A 17,134-nucleotide genomic window follows, 5' to 3' on the forward strand; every position below is an offset into this window, starting at 1 on the left:
CTCCCCTAGGAAAGGAGGGCGGGGTCAGCCTCTGGGGACCCTCCCTCCCCACTGGCCGCCCTTCCCTCCTCCTCGCGCGGGGGCCGGTGTGAGGGATGCGACCCCAAGTGCTCCCTGGCCAGGCTGCGCCCTGCGCCCGTCCCTGCCAGGGTCCGAGGCCGGACACGGACGCCCGCAGCAGAGGGTCCGACACAAGCCCCGCACCGCATGCTGCCCCCTGAGGCCGTCAGGGAGGCCGGGGTCGGCGGCCTGGGAGGGCGCGCCAGAGAAGCCAGGGCTTGGCCCACCCTGGTGGAGAACGGCCGAGGCTCTTTGTTCCAACCACCCTGCCGGGCGCTGGGGCAGACCCCGCGCGTCGGACGCCGCGCCCCGCCCCTGCCCCGCCGGGTCCCTGTCCTCGGGGCGGACGACCACCAGGTTCCCGCGCCGACCCCGCGCAGCTGGGCAGACCAGGAGGACCAGCCGCGCCGCGGTGACCGGCAGTAACCCTGCCCGGGGCGCCCTCGGCCGGGGTCAACGACCGCGCAGCGCCGCAGCCCGCGCAGCCCCGGAGGCCGCCCGCCGGCGGCCATCACCCTATCGCCTAGCAACGCCCACTCGCGCACCGCCATTGGGCCGCTGCGAACACCCCCAGCGCGCGATTGGCCGCCGCGACACCGCGGGCCACGCCCCCGGCCGGCTGGGCGCGAGCGGCGACGGCGGCCACGCGGGCTCGCGGCCCCGGCCCGCCTCCCACCCGCCGGGCTCTGCCTCGCGCGGCCCCGGTGTGGTCCAAGTGGGGCCCCCAGCGTGGCCCAAGCACGCCCCGGCCCGCGCCGCCGCGCGCAGCGCACACGTGGTTTCCGCGGACACGGGGGTGGGGGCGGCCGCGGGAGCTGGGGTGGGGACGCCGGGGGCTCGGCCCCTCGCGCGTGCGCCCCGGGCGGTTCTGCGCCCCAGGCCGCGGGGGCGGGGAGCGGAAGTGGGGGGCGGGGGCGCGCGCACACACACACACCCCCGGCGTCCCCCCGCCCCCTCGAGCGCGCTCCCGCGTAGGGTCCGGCGGCTGGGGGGCGGCGCGCGCGGGCATCACCCCACTGGCGGCGGCGCGCCGGGTCCCGGGGCGCAGCCCCGACGCTCATTGGCCTGGGCGGCGCAGCCAAGCTGTCAGCCCATGTGGCGTGGCCGCCCGGGGATGGCCGCAGTTTAAATAGAGTCGGCGCCGGCCTAGAGGGAGCCAGAGAGACGCCGCGGCGCCCGCCCCGCTCCGCCTGCGCGCCGAATCCTCGCTCGCCGCCGCCCGCGCCCAGACCAGGTACCGGGCCGGGGGCCGGGGCTGGGCCGGGGCTGGGCCGGGGCTGGGGCCGGGGCCGGGGCCGGGGCTGGGGGACCCCGCGGCCCGGGGCTGGGGCCTCCGGGGGCGCCGCCCGCCCGCCCGCCTTCTCCGGCCTCGGGCGCGCGTGGCCCGGCTCTCCCGAAGCCACGCTCGGCGCGGCCTGCCGGGCCCCGGGGTCCGAGCCCCTCGCTCCTCGGAAGCCCCTCGTGGGTCGCACGGACGGGGGCTCGCGGAGCGATCGCGTGGGCGCCCCGGGCCCCGGCCGGCGCTTTCGCGGGCCGGGCCGGTAGGAGCCCCCGGCCGCCGCTCGCCCACAAAGGCACCGCCGGGCCCGGCAGCCCGCTCGGCCCGATGGGGGCGCCGCCGGCAGAGCCGAGGCCGGGGGAGCTGGCAGGGGCGCCGCCCCGCCGTCTCTGCGTGAATAGCCAGCAGGGGAGAACAGAGCGGGGCTTTCTGCGGGAGCGGCCCCCGGGCCGGCGCCGAAAGAGCCCTTTCTTCAGCGCAGGGGGAGGGGGCTGCGCGCGCAGGGGCGCCAGGCTCCGAGCACCGGGCTGGGCGCGCACGCGGCAGGGCCGGCGGAAGTTGCCGGCCCAGCCCTGGCCTCGCCCCTGCCCCCACTGCTGCAGGGAGCGTCCTGGACCCGCGGCCGGCTGCTCTGGCTGCTCCAAGCTCCCCTGCAGGTGCCCTGGGGACCTGGTGCCTGGCAAAGCCGCACAGCCCAGCGGGCGCCGCCTGCGGCTGGGATCCGGGGCGAGCGAGGGCAGGAGGCCCGGCCTGCGCAGGTGTTCAGTGGTTCTGCTGGAGGGGCCAGACTGGCCGGGTTGGTCCACTGCGGGGCAGGGGCCACCTTTCCCCCAGCCCTGCCAGGCCCTGGCACACAGCGTGCTCAGGCCCGTCCACACCGGCCCCTTCCGCCCTGCCAGCCGGCCCGCCGTTGTTAGGGGGTGTCGGCTGGAGCTGACCTGGGCTGGGCCCCCGCCCTGCCCGCAGAGGAACCATGGAGGAGGTAGTGATAGCCGGCATGTCCGGGAGGCTGCCCGAGTCGGAGAACATGCAGGAGTTCTGGGCCAACCTCGTGGGCGGTGTGGACATGGTCACGGATGACGATCGGCGCTGGAAGGCGGGTGAGTGGGGCCGGGACCCCCGCGGGGGGCTTCCCGCACACCCAGCGCCTGGTCGCCAGGAGCGGACGCGTGGGGGTTGGGGCAGCGGCCAGTGCCGGCAGTATTTCCTCCCGCAGCCGAGCCGCTCTACCTGACTGACCAGTGCGTCGGCCGCCTGTCTCGGCCTGTGGGGGGCCAGGCCTGGGGTGGCCCTTCTGGGCAGGGACTCATCGCTGCCCCCCGCAGGGCTCTACGGCCTGCCCAGGCGCTCCGGCAAGCTGAAGGACCTGTCCAAGTTTGATGCGGCCTTCTTCGGTGTCCACCCCAAGCAAGCTCACACAATGGACCCCCAGCTCCGGCTGCTGCTGGAGGTCACCTACGAGGCCATCGTGGATGCAGGTGGGCTCCCTGCGGTGCCGCTGGCCCCGGTCTAGGCCTGGGGGGGGGCGGCCTGGGAAGGCCAGTTTCACAACCCGCTGTGTCCCAGGCGTGCCCTGGCGCCCCAGTTTCTTCACTGTCGCCGTCTGGCTGGTCTTGGGCAAGGGCGGGGGTGATGGCAGAGCAGGTGGCTCTGGGGGACGGACGGCCCGGCCCCCGGCATCCCAGGCATCGTCCACGGCATTGCCCCTGGGTCCGGCTACTTGGGGCCTGGACTCTTCCCCCGACCCTGGGGCTTCTGGGCAGCCTTGGGCAGCACTCCCGGGGGGCCGGCCCGGCCCCTCTCTCCTTTTGCAGCCCGGACACTCGGCTTTTGTCTCCTTATCTTGGGCAGGCCGCCCTTGGTGCCGGGTGCTCTCGGCCAGCAGGCTCATCAGACCCTGCCCGTGACACCAGGGGCCGAGGGAGTCACCGGGGACAATGCTGCCCTGTCTCTCCCGTGGCCCCTGACCCAGACCTCGGCGCCCCCATTTCCTGACCTGGTTCTCGGGTCTCGGCCCTACCTGGGCTCTGCCTCGTGCCGCTCAGCAGAGGCGTCCGCCCACGGCTGAGCACGGCAGCTGTGTTCTGACCGCGCTGCCCACACACACCCCACCGCCCCCACAGGCATCAACCCAGCCTCCCTCCGGGGCACGCACACCGGCGTCTGGGTGGGCGTGAGTGGCTCCGAGGCCTCGGAGGCCCTGAGCCGAGACCCCGAGACGCTCCTGGGCTACAGTATGGTGGGCTGCCAGCGCGCCATGATGGCCAACCGGCTCTCCTTCTTCTTCGACTTCAAAGGTGAGTCCCTGCCCTGGCCTGGCACTCCCCGCCCTGAGCTCCCCAACCCGCTTCGGGTGCCCACTCCCGCGTCTGCCCCTGCACACAGGGCCCAGCGTCGCCCTGGACACAGCCTGCTCCTCCAGCCTGCTGGCCCTGCACAGCGCCTGCCAGGCCATCCGCAGTGGGCAGTGCCCAGCGGCCGTGGCCGGCGGCATCAACGTGCTGCTGAAGCCCAACACCTCCGTGCAGTTCATGAAGTTGGGCATGCTGAGCCCCGAGGGCACCTGCAAGGCCTTCGACGACGCAGGTGAGGCCGGGGCGCCCAGGCTGGGGGCGGGGCCGGGGGGCCTGGCTGAGGCACGGCTCTGCTGCAGGAAACGGGTACTGCCGCTCCGAGGCCGTGGTGGCCGTCCTGCTGACCAAGAAGTCCCTGGCCCGGCGCATGTACGCCACCATCCTCAACAGCGGCACCAACACCGACGGCTGCAAGGAGCAAGGTGCGTGGGGCGAGGAGGGGGCCGCGGCAGGTGCAGGGCGCGGAGGCCTGACCCCGGCTCCTGTGGCTGCCATGCAGGCGTGACCTTCCCCTCTGGAGAGGCCCAGGAGCAGCTCATCCGGTCCCTGTATGAGCCGGCAGGGGTGGCCCCCGAGTCCCTGGAGTTCATCGAGGCCCACGGCACAGGCACCAAGGTGAGCCCCTGCCACCTAGGGCCGCCTACATCTGCGCCCACGCTGGGAGGCCGAGTGGCCAGAGCCCCTGACCCTCTCTGTGCCCACCAAGGCGGGCGACCCCCAGGAGCTGAATGGCATCGTCCGAGCCTTGTGTGCCTCCCGCAAGGAGCCCCTGCTGATCGGGTCCACCAAGTCCAACATGGGGCACCCTGAGCCCGCCTCGGGGCTCACGTCCCTGGCCAAGGTACGTGGACTGGGCCCTGGGGGCCACCCCTGACCTGTGGCTGCAGCTTCCTGTCTGGCAGGTGGCAGCGGGACTGAGGGGCTGGGGCTGGGAGGGCAGGGAGTGGGCTGGGGGGGGGGCAGCGGGGGGCGCTAGAGGACGTGGCCGGCTCCACGGTGTCCTGACAGCCAGCAGGGCTGCCCGCCGGCACCCGGAGGAGCCAGGACGCCAGACACTTGCGCCCACACCCCCCGTCAGGTTTGCTCACGTGCGTGGGAGACAGTGACGCCCCAGCACGTGGAGGCCTGGCCGAGGCCAGGGTCCCAGGCAGAGAGGACTGGGGCTCAGGAACAGTCTGGCTCCTGCCGGGGCTCGGCGCCCACCTGCCGCGCTCTTGCCCGCAGGTGCTGCTCTCCCTGGAGCACGGGCTCTGGGCCCCCAACCTGCACTTCCACAGCCCCAACCCCGAGGTCCCCGCGCTGAGCGACGGGCGGCTGCAGGTGGTGGACCGGCCCCTGCCCGTGCGCGGCGGCAACGTCGGCATCAACTCCTTTGGTTTCGGCGGCTCCAACGTGCATGTCATCCTGCAGCCCAACACACGGGCCCCCGCGGCCCCTGGCCCCCACGCCTCTCTGCCCCGCCTGCTGAGGGCCAGTGGGCGCACCCTCGAGGCCGTCCAGGACCTGCTGGAGCAGGGCAGCCGGCACAGCCGGGACCTGCCCTTTGTGAGCATGCTCAATGACATTGCGGCCACGCCCACGGCCGCCATGCCCTTCCGGGGCTACGCCGTGCTGGGCGGAGAGGCCAGCGGCCTGGAAGTGCAGCAGGTGCCTGCCGGCAAGCGGCCACTCTGGTTCATCTGCTCAGGTGAGCCCCCCCCCCGCCCCCGCCTCGGGCGTCCCCGGGGAGCGGGCGCGCTGCAGCCGTGCCTGACGCGCGCTCTGGGCAGGCATGGGCACGCAGTGGCGCGGGATGGGGCTGAGCCTCATGCGCCTGGACCGCTTCCGGGACTCCATCCTGCGCTCCGACGCGGCGCTGGAGCCGTTTGCGCTGAAGGTGTCGGAGCTGCTGCTGAGCACGGTCGAGGACATCTTCGATGACATCGTCCACGCCTTCGTCAGCCTCACCGCCATCCAGGTAGGCACTGGCGCTCCGGGGGTCCGGGCGCCGGGGCTCGGGCGGCCCTCGGGCTGGCGTGACCAGGCCTCTCCCCGCCCCCAGATTGCCCTCATAGACCTGCTGACCTCCATGGGCCTGCAGCCCGACGGCATCGTGGGGCACTCCCTGGGGGAGGTGGCCTGCGGCTACGCCGACGGCTGCCTGTCCCAGGAGGAGGCCGTGCTCGCCGCCTACTGGAGGGGCCAGTGCATCAAGGAGGCCCACCTCCCGCCTGGCGCCATGGCCGCCGTGGGTAGGACTTCCCCCCGGGCTCCCCCACCCCTTTCCATCTGCTGGCCCAGGGTCTTCAGGGAGGGGCGGGGGTCCTCGCTCTGAGCCACAGTTCTGGCACCCATGGGTGACAGCGGCCCTGTGTGACCACACGGAGCCCCAGGGGCTGCAGGGGCGCCCGAGAGTGCACGGGTGGGCAGAGGAGAGGCCGAGGCCACCTCGGTCCCCGTGGGAGCTCTGTCCAGTGCCCGGGCCTCAGGATGTCATTACGGAGCTATGCCCGGCCCCTGCCCACGACACCCCCTAATGACACCTCCGCGCGGGATCAAACGCAGCTGGGCCCTGCGAGGCTGTCGTTAGCGAGCCACCTCTGATTACGGGCGACGCGCCCAGCCCCGGGCAGCGCCCAGGCTCCCACGCTGCTGCTTCGCAGGCCTGTCCTGGGAGGAGTGCAAGCAGCGTTGCCCGCCTGGCATCGTGCCCGCCTGCCACAACTCGGAGGACACAGTGACCATCTCGGGGCCTAAGGTGGGCCCGGGCCGCCGCCTGCCCCTCCCGGCCTCGCAAGGCTGGAGCTGATCCGGGGTGGGGGTGAGGGGCGCAGCGGGCCCAGGCTCGCCAGTCAAGGCCTGTTGACCCCTGCCGCCCCAGGCCGCCATGAGCGAGTTCGTGGAGCAGCTGAAGCAGGAGGGAGTGTTTGCCAAGGAGGTGCGGACGGGCGGCATGGCCTTCCACTCCTACTTCATGGAGGCCATCGCCCCCACGCTGCTGCAGGCACTCAAGAAGGTGGGCTGCCCGCCCGCGGGGCCCTGGGCGCTGCCGGCCCCGGCCCCTGCTGACCCGGCCCGTGTGCGCAGGTGATCCGGCAGCCACGGCCGCGCTCTGCCCGCTGGCTCAGCACCTCCATCCCCGAGGCCCAGTGGCAGGGCAGCCTGGCCCGCACGTCCTCGGCCGAGTACAACGTCAACAACCTGGTGAGCCCTGTGCTGTTCCAGGAGGCGCTGTGGCACGTGCCCGAGCACGCGGTGGTGCTGGAGATCGCCCCCCACGCCTTGCTGCAGGTGCGCGGGCAGGGCCGGGGTGGGGGGAACCCAGCTCATCTCTGCCCTCCCCACCCCCCACCTCGCTGCAGGTGCTTGGGCAGGGCCAGGGCGGGGGGAACCCAGCTCATCTCTGCCCTCCCCACCCCCCACCTTGCTGCAAGTGCGCGGGCAGGGCCAGGGCGGGGGGAACCCAGCTCATCTCTGCCCTCCCCACCCCCCACCTCGCTGCAGGTGCGCGGGCAGGGCCGGGGCAGGGGCGGGGGAACCCAGCTCATCTCTGCCCTCCCCACCCCCCACCTCGCTGCAGGTGTGCGGGCAGGGCCAGGGCAGGGGGAACCCAGCTCATCTCTGCCCTCCCACCCCCCACCTCGCTGCAGGTGCTTGGGCAGGGCCAGGGCGGGGGGAACCCAGCTCGGCTCTGCCCTCCTCACCCCCCACCTTGCTGCAGGTGGGGGGGGGGGAACCCAGCTCGGCTCTGCCCTCCCCACCCCCCACCTCGCTGCAGGTGCTTGGGCAGGGCCAGGGCGGGGGGAACCCAGCTCGGCTCTGCCCTCCCCACCCCCCACCTTGCTGCAGGTGCGCGGGCGGGGCTGGGGCCGGGGGTGGGGGCCCAGCTTGTCTCTGCCCCCAGGCCGTCCTGAAGCGGGGCCTCAAGTCCAGCTGCACCATCCTGCCCCTGATGAAGAAAGACCACAAGGACAACCTGGAGTTCCTGCTCACCAGCCTGGGCAAGCTGCACCTCACCGGGTAGGTCCCCGCCCGCCCGCCCCCGAAAGCCTCAGAGCGGGCCGGCCCAGGCGCTCACGCCCCTGTCCCCTCGCAGCATCGACGTCGACCCCAACGCCCTGTTCCCGCCGGTGGAGTTCCCGGCCCCCCGAGGGACCCCTCTCATCTCCCCCCACATCAAGTGGGACCACAGCCAGAGCTGGGACGTGCCCGCCGCCGAGGACTTCCCGAGCGGCTCCAGTTCCTCCTCCGCCACCATCTACAACATCGGTGAGCCGGGCCCCGCGGCGGGGGAGCTGCGGCTGGGCCCTGGTGCGCTGGTTCTGAGACCTGTGTCTGCCCGCAGACGCCAGCCCCGAGTCCCCCGACCACTACCTGGCTGACCACCGCATTGACGGCCGTGGCATCTTCCCCGGCACCGGCTACCTGTGCCTGGCCTGGAAGACCCTGGCTCGCAGCCTGGGCCTGGCCATGGAGCAGATGGCCGTGGTGTTTGAGGACGTAACCCTGCACCAGGCCACCATCCTGCCCAAGACTGGTGAGGCACCTGGCAGAGGTTGGGGCGCTGAGGGGCGGGGTCCGCTGACCTCTGAGCTTTGACCCTGACGCCACTGCCCCACAGGGACCGTGCCCCTGGAGGTGCGGCTCCTGGAGGCCTCCCGTGCCTTCGAGGTGTCTGAGAACGGCAACCTGATCGTGAGCGGTGAGTGGGGTCCCAGCTCGGGGGGGGCACAGCTGGACAGCCCTGCCCCAGCCCACCCTCAGGCCCGTCTGCCGCCCACCCACAGGGAAGATATACCAGTGGGAGGACCCGAACCCCGAGCTCTTCGAGCACCCAGAAGGCCTGAGTCCCACAGACACCACGGCCGCCTTCCGGCTGACCCAGGGCGACATGTACAAGGAGCTGCGGCTGCGTGGCTACGACTACGGCCCCCACTTCCAGGGCGTCGTCGAGGCCAGCCTTGAAGGTGGGCTGGGCTCCGGGCGCCCCGGGGTCGGGCTGTGGAGGGGCGCAGAGACCATGCGGCGCCTGGCCCTCTGCTGCAGGCACCTCCGGCCAGCTGCTGTGGAAGGACAACTGGGTGACCTTCCTGGACGCCATGCTGCAAGTGTCCATCCTGGGCCACAGCCAGCGCAGCCTGCGCCTGCCCACGCGCATCACACGCCTGCACGTCGACCCCGCCACCCACCTGCGCAAGGTGTACACGCTGCAGGGCGAGGCCCAAGGTACCCCCGCCCCGCCCCGCGCCCGCCCCGCCCCGCGCCCCCGGGGGCCTCGGCTCACCCGCTTGTCCCCGCAGTGGCAGACGTGGTGGTGGACAGCTGTCTGGGCACCATCATGGCCGGCGGAGCCCACATCGCCGGCCTCCACACCTCCGCGGCCCCCCGGCGGCAGCAGGAGCAGCTGGTGCCCACCCTGGAGAAGTTCTGCTTCGTGCCCCACGTGGAGGGCGACTGCCTATCGCAGAGCGCCGCCCTGCAGGAGGAGCTGCAGCTGTGCAAGGGTGAGGCCCGCCGAGCCGAGCCGGGGGCAGAGGACACACTCAGCTCCCCTGGGGGAAGGCAGGCAGCGTGCGGAGGCAGTGGCCGTTCCTGGGCCGCGTGCTGTGTGCCTGTCCTGCCGGGAGGCCCACGGCAGGCACTGGGGGCATCGGTCTGTCTCTTCTCCCAGGGCTGGCGCAGGTGCTGCAGACCAGGGTGGCCCAGCAGGGGCTGAAAATGGCCGTGCCGGGGCTGGACGGGTCCCCGGCGCCCCAGGAGCCCCCTCAGCAGGCCCTGCCCCGCCTGCTGGCGGCCGCCTGCCAGCTGCAGCTCAATGGGAGCCTGCAGCGGGAGCTGGGCCAGGCGCTGGCCCGCGAGCGGCCGGGGCTGCCCGAGGACCCGCTGCTCAGCGGCCTCCTGGACTCCCCGGCACTCAAGGCCTGCGTGGACACAGCCCTGGAGAACCTGCCCAGCCTCAGGATGAAGGTGGTAGAGGTGGGTGCCATGCGCGGGAGCCCAGGGCCAGGGCAGCTTACTGTGAGGACACACGGGCTGCACCTGCTGCGCTTCAGCGGGAAGACGCCTCCGGCACGGCAGGCAGGCAGGGCCGGAGCTGGGGTGCGGGCGTGGGAAGGGGCCTGGGGCTCCGAGCAGGGGACCCCGAGGAGAGCAGGCAGCCTTGTCAGCAGGGTCGCTGGGGAGGCCTCTGTGGTGGCCAGGCCCCTGCCCCGTGCTGGCGCCTGGCTCAGGAAGCTGCCCCCATGCCAGGTGCTGGCCGGGGAAGGCCACCTGTATGCCCGCATCCCGGAGCTGCTCAACACGCAGCCCATGCTGCAGCTGGAGTACACGGCCACCGACCGCGACGCCCAGGCCCTCCAGGCGGCCGAGGCGCAGCTGCAGCAGCGTGACGTCGGCCAGGCCCAGTGGGACCCCGCGGGCCCTGCCCCCGGCAGCCTGGGCACAGCCGACCTCCTGGTGTGCAACTGTGCCGTGGCCAGCCTCGGGGACCCGGCCTCCGCCCTGCGCAACATGGCGGCCGCCCTCAAGGAAGGCGGCTTCTTGCTGTTGCACGCCCTGCTGCGGGGACACGCCCTCGGGGAGACCCTGGCCTTCCTGGCCTCTTCCGAGCCTCAGCGCGGGCCGAGCCTCCTGACCAAGGTGCAACCCCCGGGCCAGGCTGGGAGGGGGGCCGGGCCAGGCCGGCCGGCGCTGACGCCGCCGACGCCGCCCCCCGCAGGACGAGTGGGAGCGCCTGTTCACGGAGACGGCGCTGCACGTCGTGGGTCTGAAGACGTCCTTCTACGGCTCCGCCCTGTTCCTGTGCCGCCGGCCCGTCCCCCAGCACAGCCCCATCCTGCTGCCCGTGGAGGACGCCAGCTTCCGATGGGTGGACTCTCTGAAGGTCTGGGCCCGGGCCTGGGCCCCCGCCCCGCACAGCCCGCGGCCCTCCCCGAGGCCAACCCCGCCTTGTCCCGCAGGACGTGCTGGCCGAGGACTCCTCCCGGCCCGTGTGGCTGACGGCTGTGGACTGCCCCACCTCGGGCGTCGTGGGCCTGGTCAACTGCCTCCGCAAAGAGCCTGGCGGGCACCGGATCCGGTAGGAGACGCCCACCCGCCCGCCCCCACGGCCCCGCCCCGCCCCCACGGCCCTCACCCCCTGCCGCCCACAGGTGCGTCCTGCTGTCCAACCTGAGCAGCAGGTCGCCCGCGCCTGCCCTGGGCCCCGAGTCCGCGGAGCTGCGGGAGCTGCTGCGGGGGGACCTGGTGATGAACGTGCATCGGGACGGGGCCTGGGGCGCCTTCCGCCACCTCCCACTGGAGCAGGGTGAGCCCCGGCCCTCACGGGCGCCCTGCCTGAGGGGCGGGCTGAGCAGGAGCACGGGGACCCCGGCCAGGAGGCCCCGTGGCAGCCTCGCTCCTGCCGCCCCCAGACAAGCCGCAGGAGCAGACGGCCCACGCCTTCGTGAACGTCCTCACCCGGGGCGACCTCTCCTCCATCCGCTGGGTCTGCTCCCCGCTGCGCCACGCCCAGCCCGCCGGCTCCGACGCTCAGCTCTGCACCGTCTACTACGCCTCCCTCAACTTCCGGGACATCATGCTGGCCACCGGCAAGCTGTCCCCTGACGCCATCCCAGGTGTGCAAGGGAGAGCCGCACCCCAGGGCCCGGGCCCGGGCACCTAGCGGGGAGGGGCTCACTGCCGTTTGTCCCCAGGAAAGTGGGCTGCCCGTGACTGCATGCTGGGCATGGAGTTCTCCGGCCGCGACTCCCGTGGCCAGCGTGTGATGGGGCTGGTGCCCGCCGAAGGCCTGGCCACCTCAGTGCTGCTGGCACCAGACTTCCTCTGGGACGTGCCCTCCGGCTGGTGAGCGCGACGGGCCTGGCTGGGACCCCGCATGGGCGGCAGCTGGCAGCCAGGCCCTGGCTTGACCCCCGCGGTGTGTCCCCAGGACCCTAGAGGAGGCCGCCTCGGTCCCAGTGGTCTACACCACAGCCTACTACTCGCTGATCGTCCGCGGCCGCATGCGGCGCGGGGAGACGGTGCTCATCCACTCCGGCTCTGGCGGCGTGGGCCAGGCCGCCATCGCCATCGCCCTCAGCCTGGGCTGCCGCGTCTTCACCACCGTGGGTAAGGCCTCGCAGCCCCACCCCTGGCTGCCGCCCGCCGGGCCCACCTGCCGCCCAGCTCAGTGCACGTCTCCTGCCAGGCTCGGCCGAGAAGCGGGCGTACCTCCAGGCCAGGTTCCCGCAGCTCGACAGCACCAGCTTCGCCAACTCCCGGGACACGTCGTTCGAGCAGCACGTGCTGCGGCACACGGGCGGGAAGGGTGAGCCAGCCGCCCTCCTGCACCCGGGGTGGGGCGGAGGGGGCGTGGCCGTGGGGCCCTCCCCGCCCAGGCGGGGGGATGGGGGCGGCCGGCGTGACCACCATGGGGCCCTCCCCGCCCAGGCGTGGACCTGGTACTCAACTCCCTGGCTGAGGAGAAGCTGCAGGCCAGCGTGCGCTGCCTGGCCCAGCACGGCCGCTTCCTGGAGATCGGCAAATTTGACCTCTCCAACAACCACCCGCTGGGTGAGTCTGCCACCCCTGAGTGAGCCCCCCTGGGGAGGGGGGAGCCCGGAGCGAGCCTCCCCGGGCTGGGCCGTGAGCAAGCCCCGGTGCCCGCTGCTCGCAGGCATGGCCGTCTTCCTCAAGAACGTGACCTTCCACGGCATCCTGCTGGACGCGCTCTTCGAGGACGCCAGCGCGGACTGGCGGGAGGTGGCGGAGCTGCTGCGGGCCGGCATCCGCGACGGGGTGGTGCAGCCCTTGCGGCGCACTGTCTTCCCCAAGGACCAGGTGGAGGCCGCCTTCCGCCACATGGCGCAGGGCAAGCACATCGGCAAAGTCATCGTCCAGGTAAGGGGGCAGCCGGGCTCTGTGGGCGCGCGCCGGCCGGGCGGTGTCTGAGCCATGCGGTGCTTGGCGCAGGTGCGCGAGGAGGAGCAGGAGGCGGTGCTGAAGGGCGTGCGGCCCACCCTGACCACGGCCGTCTCCAAGACCTTCTGCCCGGCCCACAAGAGCTACGTCATCACGGGCGGCCTGGGCGGCTTTGGCCTCGAGCTGGCCCAGTGGCTGGTGGTGCGGGGCGCCCAGAGGCTGGTGCTGACCTCGCGCTCGGGGATCCGCACAGGTGAGCCGGCAGGACCTCGCCCCTGCTGGTCCCCATGGACTGGCGGCTGTGGTGGGGGGCGCCCCCTCTCCCCTGCCCTGCAGGACCTCGCCCCTGCTGGTCCCCATGGACTGGCGGCTGTGGTGGGGGAGCCCCCTCTCCCCTGCCCTGCAGGACCTCGCCCCTGCTGGTCCCCATGGACTGGCGGCTGTGGTGGGGGGCGCCCCCTCTCCCCTGCCCTGACCGCCCGTGTCTCGCAGGCTACCAGGCCAAGCAGGTTCGTGAATGGAGGCGCCAGGGCGTGCAGGTGCTGGTGTCCACCAGTGACGCCAGCTCGCTGGAGGGCGCCCGGGCCCTGGTGGCCGAGGCGGCGCAGCTGGGGCCTATCGGCGGCGTTTTCAACTTGGCCATGGTGAGCGCAGGCCCTGGGCGGATCCCTCGGTGCTGGGTGCCCCCGAGCCCGATCCGCTGCTGAGGACACGTGCCCCCAGGTCCTGAGAGACGCCATGCTGGAGAACCAGACCCCCGAGCTCTTCCTCGACGTCAGCAAGCCCAAGTACAACGGCACCGTGAACCTGGACAGGTACGGCCGCCGCCCGCTGGGCTCGGGGCCGGGCCCTGGGGAGCCGAGGCCGTCTGGCCACGGCCTTCTGTGGCCTGTCCGGGCGCGCTGGGGCAGGCAGGGGCGGGAGCTGGCTGCAGGGAGTGACGCAGGCGCCCACAGGGTGACCCGGGAGGCCTGTCCGGAGCTGGACTACTTCGTGGCGTTCTCCTCGGTGAGCTGCGGGCGCGGCAACGCTGGCCAGACCAACTACGGCTTTGCCAACTCCACCATGGAGCGCATCTGCGAGCAGCGCCGGCACGACGGCCTCCCAGGTGAGCCCCACCCCTGCCTCGCCTTCCCTGCACTCACCCCTGCCCCGAGGCCTGTGCCCACCGGCCCCCTTGCCCGCAGGCCTGGCTGTGCAGTGGGGCGCCATCGGCGACGTGGGCATCGTCCTGGAGTCCATGGGCACCAACGACACGGTCATCGGGGGCACGCTGCCGCAGCGCATCGCCTCCTGCCTGGACGTGCTGGAGCTCTTCCTGCACCAGCCCCACGCCGTGCTCAGCAGCTTCGTGCTGGCCGAGAAGAAGGCCAAGCCCCGCGCCGAGGGCGAGGGCCAGCGGGACCTGCTGAAGGCCGTGGCACACATCCTGGGTGAGCCCTGCCCTCCAACACAGCTGCCCCGTCCCGTGTGGTGCTGGGGCCCAGGGCCCGGCTGCCCCAGCAAACTGCCAACCGAGCCTCCCTCCACAGGCATCCGTGACCTGGCCGGCGTCAACCTGGACAGCTCGCTGGCGGACCTGGGCCTGGACTCGCTCATGGGTGTGGAAGTGCGCCAGACCCTGGAGCGCGAACACGACCTGGTGCTGTCCATGCGCGAGGTGCGGCAGCTCACGCTGCGCAGGCTGCAGGAGCTGTCCGCCCAGGCCGGCTCGGCCCCCGGTGCGTGCGGACGGGTGGCAGCACCGCCCATCCCCTCCCCTCCCTCGGGGCCCAGGTCAGAGCCTGACACCTGCCCCATCCTCACAGAGCTGGCAGCCACCACGTCCAAGGAGAGCGGCCCAGCCCAGGAGCAGGCGCGGCTGAACCTGAGCACCCTGCTGGTGAACCCCGAGGGCCCCACCCTGACGCGGCTCAACTCGGTGCAGAACTCGGAGCGGCCGCTCTTCCTGGTGCACCCCATCGAGGGCTCCACCACCGTGTTCCACAGCCTGGCCGCCAAGCTCAGCATCCCTGCCTACGGCCTGCAGTGCACCCGAGGTCCGCCCCACCCCGCCCCGCCCCGCCGAGCCCCACGGCTGCCCCTGCGCCCGCCTGAGTGTTCACTGCTGCCTTGCAGCTGCCCCACTGGACAGCATCCAGAGCCTGGCTGCCTACTACATCGACTGCATCAGGCAGGTGCAGCCCGAGGGGCCCTACCGCGTGGCCGGCTACTCCTACGGGGCCTGTGTGGCCTTCGAGATGTGCTCACAGCTGCAGGCCCAGCAGGGCCAGGCCCCCACCAACAACAGCCTCTTCCTCTTTGACGGCTCGCACACTTACGTGCTGGCCTACACCCAGGTAAGGCCCGGCCCTGGGCCCCCGGGCTCCCCGCACCCGTTCAGAGTGCTCTGCTGGCTACAGCCCCTCCTCCTGCAGAGCTACCGCGCCAAGATGACCCCGGGCTGCGAGGCCGAGGCCGAGGCGGAGGCCATGTGCTTCTTCGTGCAGCAGTTCACCGACGCTGAGCACAGCAGGGTGGGTCCGGGGCCCCGGGCAGGGCGGGCGGGCGGGCGCGGGGGCCCCTCTGGAGGGCGGCCGGGCGCCGGCACGCACTGAGGCCCAGCCCCACAGGTGCTCTGGAGGGCGCCGGGCGCCGGCACGCACTGAGGCCCAGCCCCACAGGTGCTCTGGAGGGCGGCCGGGCGCCGGCACGCACTGAGGCCCAGCCCCACAGGTGCTCTGGAGGGCGCCGGGCGCCGGCACGCACTGAGGCCCAGCCCCACAGGTGCTCTGGAGGGCGCCGGGCGCCGGCACGCACTGAGGCCCAGCCCCACAGGTGCTCTGGAGGGCGGCCGGGCGCCGGCACGCACTGAGGCCCAGCCCCACAGGTGCTCTGGAGGGCGCCGGGCGCCGGCACGCACTGAGGCCCAGCCCCACAGGTGCTCGAGGCGCTGCTGCCGCTGAACAGCCTGGAGGAGCGCGTGGCGGCCACCGTGGACCTCGTCACCAAGAGCCACCACGGCCTGGACCGCCAGGAGCTGAGCTTCGCGGCCCTGTCCTTCTACCACAAGCTGCGCGCGGCCGAGCAGTACACCCCCAAGGCCAAGTACCACGGCAACGTGACCCTGCTGCGCGCCAAGACAGGCGGCGCCTACGGCCAGGACCTGGGCGCCGACTACAACCTCTCGCAGGTGCGTGGCGGGGCGCAGGCGGGGGCGGGGCGGGGTGCGGCACAGGGCCCGCTCACCCGTGTCCCCACAGGTGTGTGACGGGAAGGTGTCCGTGCACGTCATCGAGGGCGACCACCGCACGTTGCTGGAGGGCAGCGGCCTGGAGTCCATCGTCAGCATCGTGCACAGCTCCCTGGCCGAGCCGCGCGTGAGCGTGCGCGAGGGCTAGGCCGCGGGCTGGGCGGGGCCCTGCCGGTGGGGCCCGCCTGCGGCCGGCAGAAGCAGGACAGCGCCGTGTCCCAGGCATGTGCCGGGAGCCCCGGCGCCGCTGGCTTGGAGACCGGCTGGTCTGTGAAGAGCCAGGGCCGCGGGAGTCGGGCTGAGCCCTGTGCCGCGTGGGGCCGGGGCTCTGAATCCTTGTATTTATTGCCTCGCTGGGAAAGACCCCCGCCCCGGGCCCACCCCCTCAGTGAAGATGGCAGAAGCCACTCCAGGGCTTCTTCGAGGTCACCTGTGTGGTCCTGCCTGGGCTGCACCCACCTGCAGCCCCCATGGATGCCAGCGGCTGCCCAGGCCCGGCCTCCGCCCGCTGGAGGGATGGAGGGGGCGGGCCCATCCCCGGAGCACTGGAGCCCCCAGGCCTCGTCCCAGGTGCCCGGCTGCACCCATGATGCAGGGCCGGCTCTGGGCCCTGCGGACGGCACCGGGTGCCACTCTGTGTGTCTGTGTCCGTTTCCGAAACCCCTTCAGGTCGCTGCTCGGATCTCGACGTAGCCGTCGGTGTAGAGCCACGTGTGCTCGCCCCGTTTTTACTCCCCTTGTTCGATGCTGCTCTTGGCGCCCACCCCCAGCCACCCTGATTAAACCACACGTGAGCTCCTCGCTTCCGACTCCTTCCTGCCCCCCAGGGACACCCCTGCCCTCCCTCGCCCCAGCACAATCCCATGCGCTGCCGGTGGCCTGGGCCCCAGCGGAGGGGCCGCACGACGGGTGCGAGGAACGGGCCCGAGCCTGGCGGGGGTGACTGCCCGGTGGGTGCTGCAGGTGGGCTTGGGCGCAGGGAGGTCCCCAGGGGCCCGACCCAAGACTCGGGGTGAGGTGGGACAGCCTGAGGACCCCCAGGGAGGCCACAGCAAGAGGTGTGGCTGTGCGCCTGGGGGGAAGCTTAGCTAGGGGAGGTTCCAAACTGCCCGACACAAGTGGGCACCCCCAAGGGAGCGGCAGAGGTGCCCTGGGGCTCACAGCCTGCCTGCCTGGGCTCTGAGGGCAGCCGGGCAGGGTCCGCACATGGGCTCCGGCCTCCAGCTTCTCCCACTCAGCATAGGGACAGCCCCCCCAGGAGCACCAGCGCCAAGGCTGCCAACCAGAGCCCACCCTGCGCCCACGCGGGTCACTCTCTGGGGAGTGACG

The 17,134-nt window shown here is 72.9% G+C and overlaps 1 protein-coding gene across 1 annotated transcript; it reads left to right on the forward strand.

Moving 5' to 3' along the window:
- Positions 1 to 1,128: 1,128 nt before the first annotated feature.
- On the forward strand, positions 1,129 to 16,606 carry FASN (fatty acid synthase). Its single transcript, XM_062175296.1, has 43 exons — positions 1,129 to 1,294; positions 2,306 to 2,439; positions 2,665 to 2,817; positions 3,463 to 3,636; positions 3,725 to 3,925; positions 3,993 to 4,115; positions 4,193 to 4,308; positions 4,400 to 4,534; positions 4,918 to 5,380; positions 5,463 to 5,650; positions 5,735 to 5,924; positions 6,336 to 6,430; positions 6,554 to 6,688; positions 6,760 to 6,963; positions 7,577 to 7,692; positions 7,769 to 7,941; positions 8,018 to 8,209; positions 8,294 to 8,374; positions 8,460 to 8,639; positions 8,719 to 8,898; positions 8,973 to 9,176; positions 9,344 to 9,648; positions 9,922 to 10,311; positions 10,391 to 10,555; positions 10,632 to 10,750; positions 10,824 to 10,978; positions 11,085 to 11,288; positions 11,367 to 11,517; positions 11,603 to 11,781; positions 11,861 to 11,980; positions 12,103 to 12,225; positions 12,329 to 12,552; positions 12,625 to 12,826; positions 13,066 to 13,217; positions 13,297 to 13,388; positions 13,530 to 13,681; positions 13,761 to 14,006; positions 14,106 to 14,294; positions 14,382 to 14,612; positions 14,692 to 14,912; positions 14,991 to 15,089; positions 15,494 to 15,745; positions 15,816 to 16,606. Exons 2-43 carry the CDS (start codon positions 2,313 to 2,315, stop codon positions 15,951 to 15,953), a joined length of 7,539 nt encoding a protein of 2,512 aa, XP_062031280.1. The 5' UTR covers positions 1,129 to 1,294; positions 2,306 to 2,312; the 3' UTR covers positions 15,954 to 16,606.
- Positions 16,607 to 17,134: the final 528 nt, after the last annotated feature.

Source organism: Lepus europaeus, chromosome 18 (genome assembly GCF_033115175.1).
Source record: "Lepus europaeus isolate LE1 chromosome 18, mLepTim1.pri, whole genome shotgun sequence".
NCBI classification, from domain to species: domain Eukaryota; kingdom Metazoa; phylum Chordata; class Mammalia; order Lagomorpha; family Leporidae; genus Lepus; species Lepus europaeus.

What these genes read in the sequence shown, in the direction of transcription:
- FASN (XM_062175296.1), top strand. Translation starts at nt 2,313, where the DNA reads ATGGAGGAGGTAGTGATAGCCGGCATGTCCGGGAGGCTGCCCGAGTCG. An exon ending in CAAGGCCTTCGACGACGCAG is followed by an intron (nt 3,926 to 3,992) that starts GTGAGGCCGGGG and finishes GCTCTGCTGCAG; the next exon opens with GAAACGGGTACTGCCGCTCC. An exon ending in GCTGCAGGGCGAGGCCCAAG is followed by an intron (nt 8,899 to 8,972) that starts GTACCCCCGCCC and finishes TTGTCCCCGCAG; the next exon opens with TGGCAGACGTGGTGGTGGAC.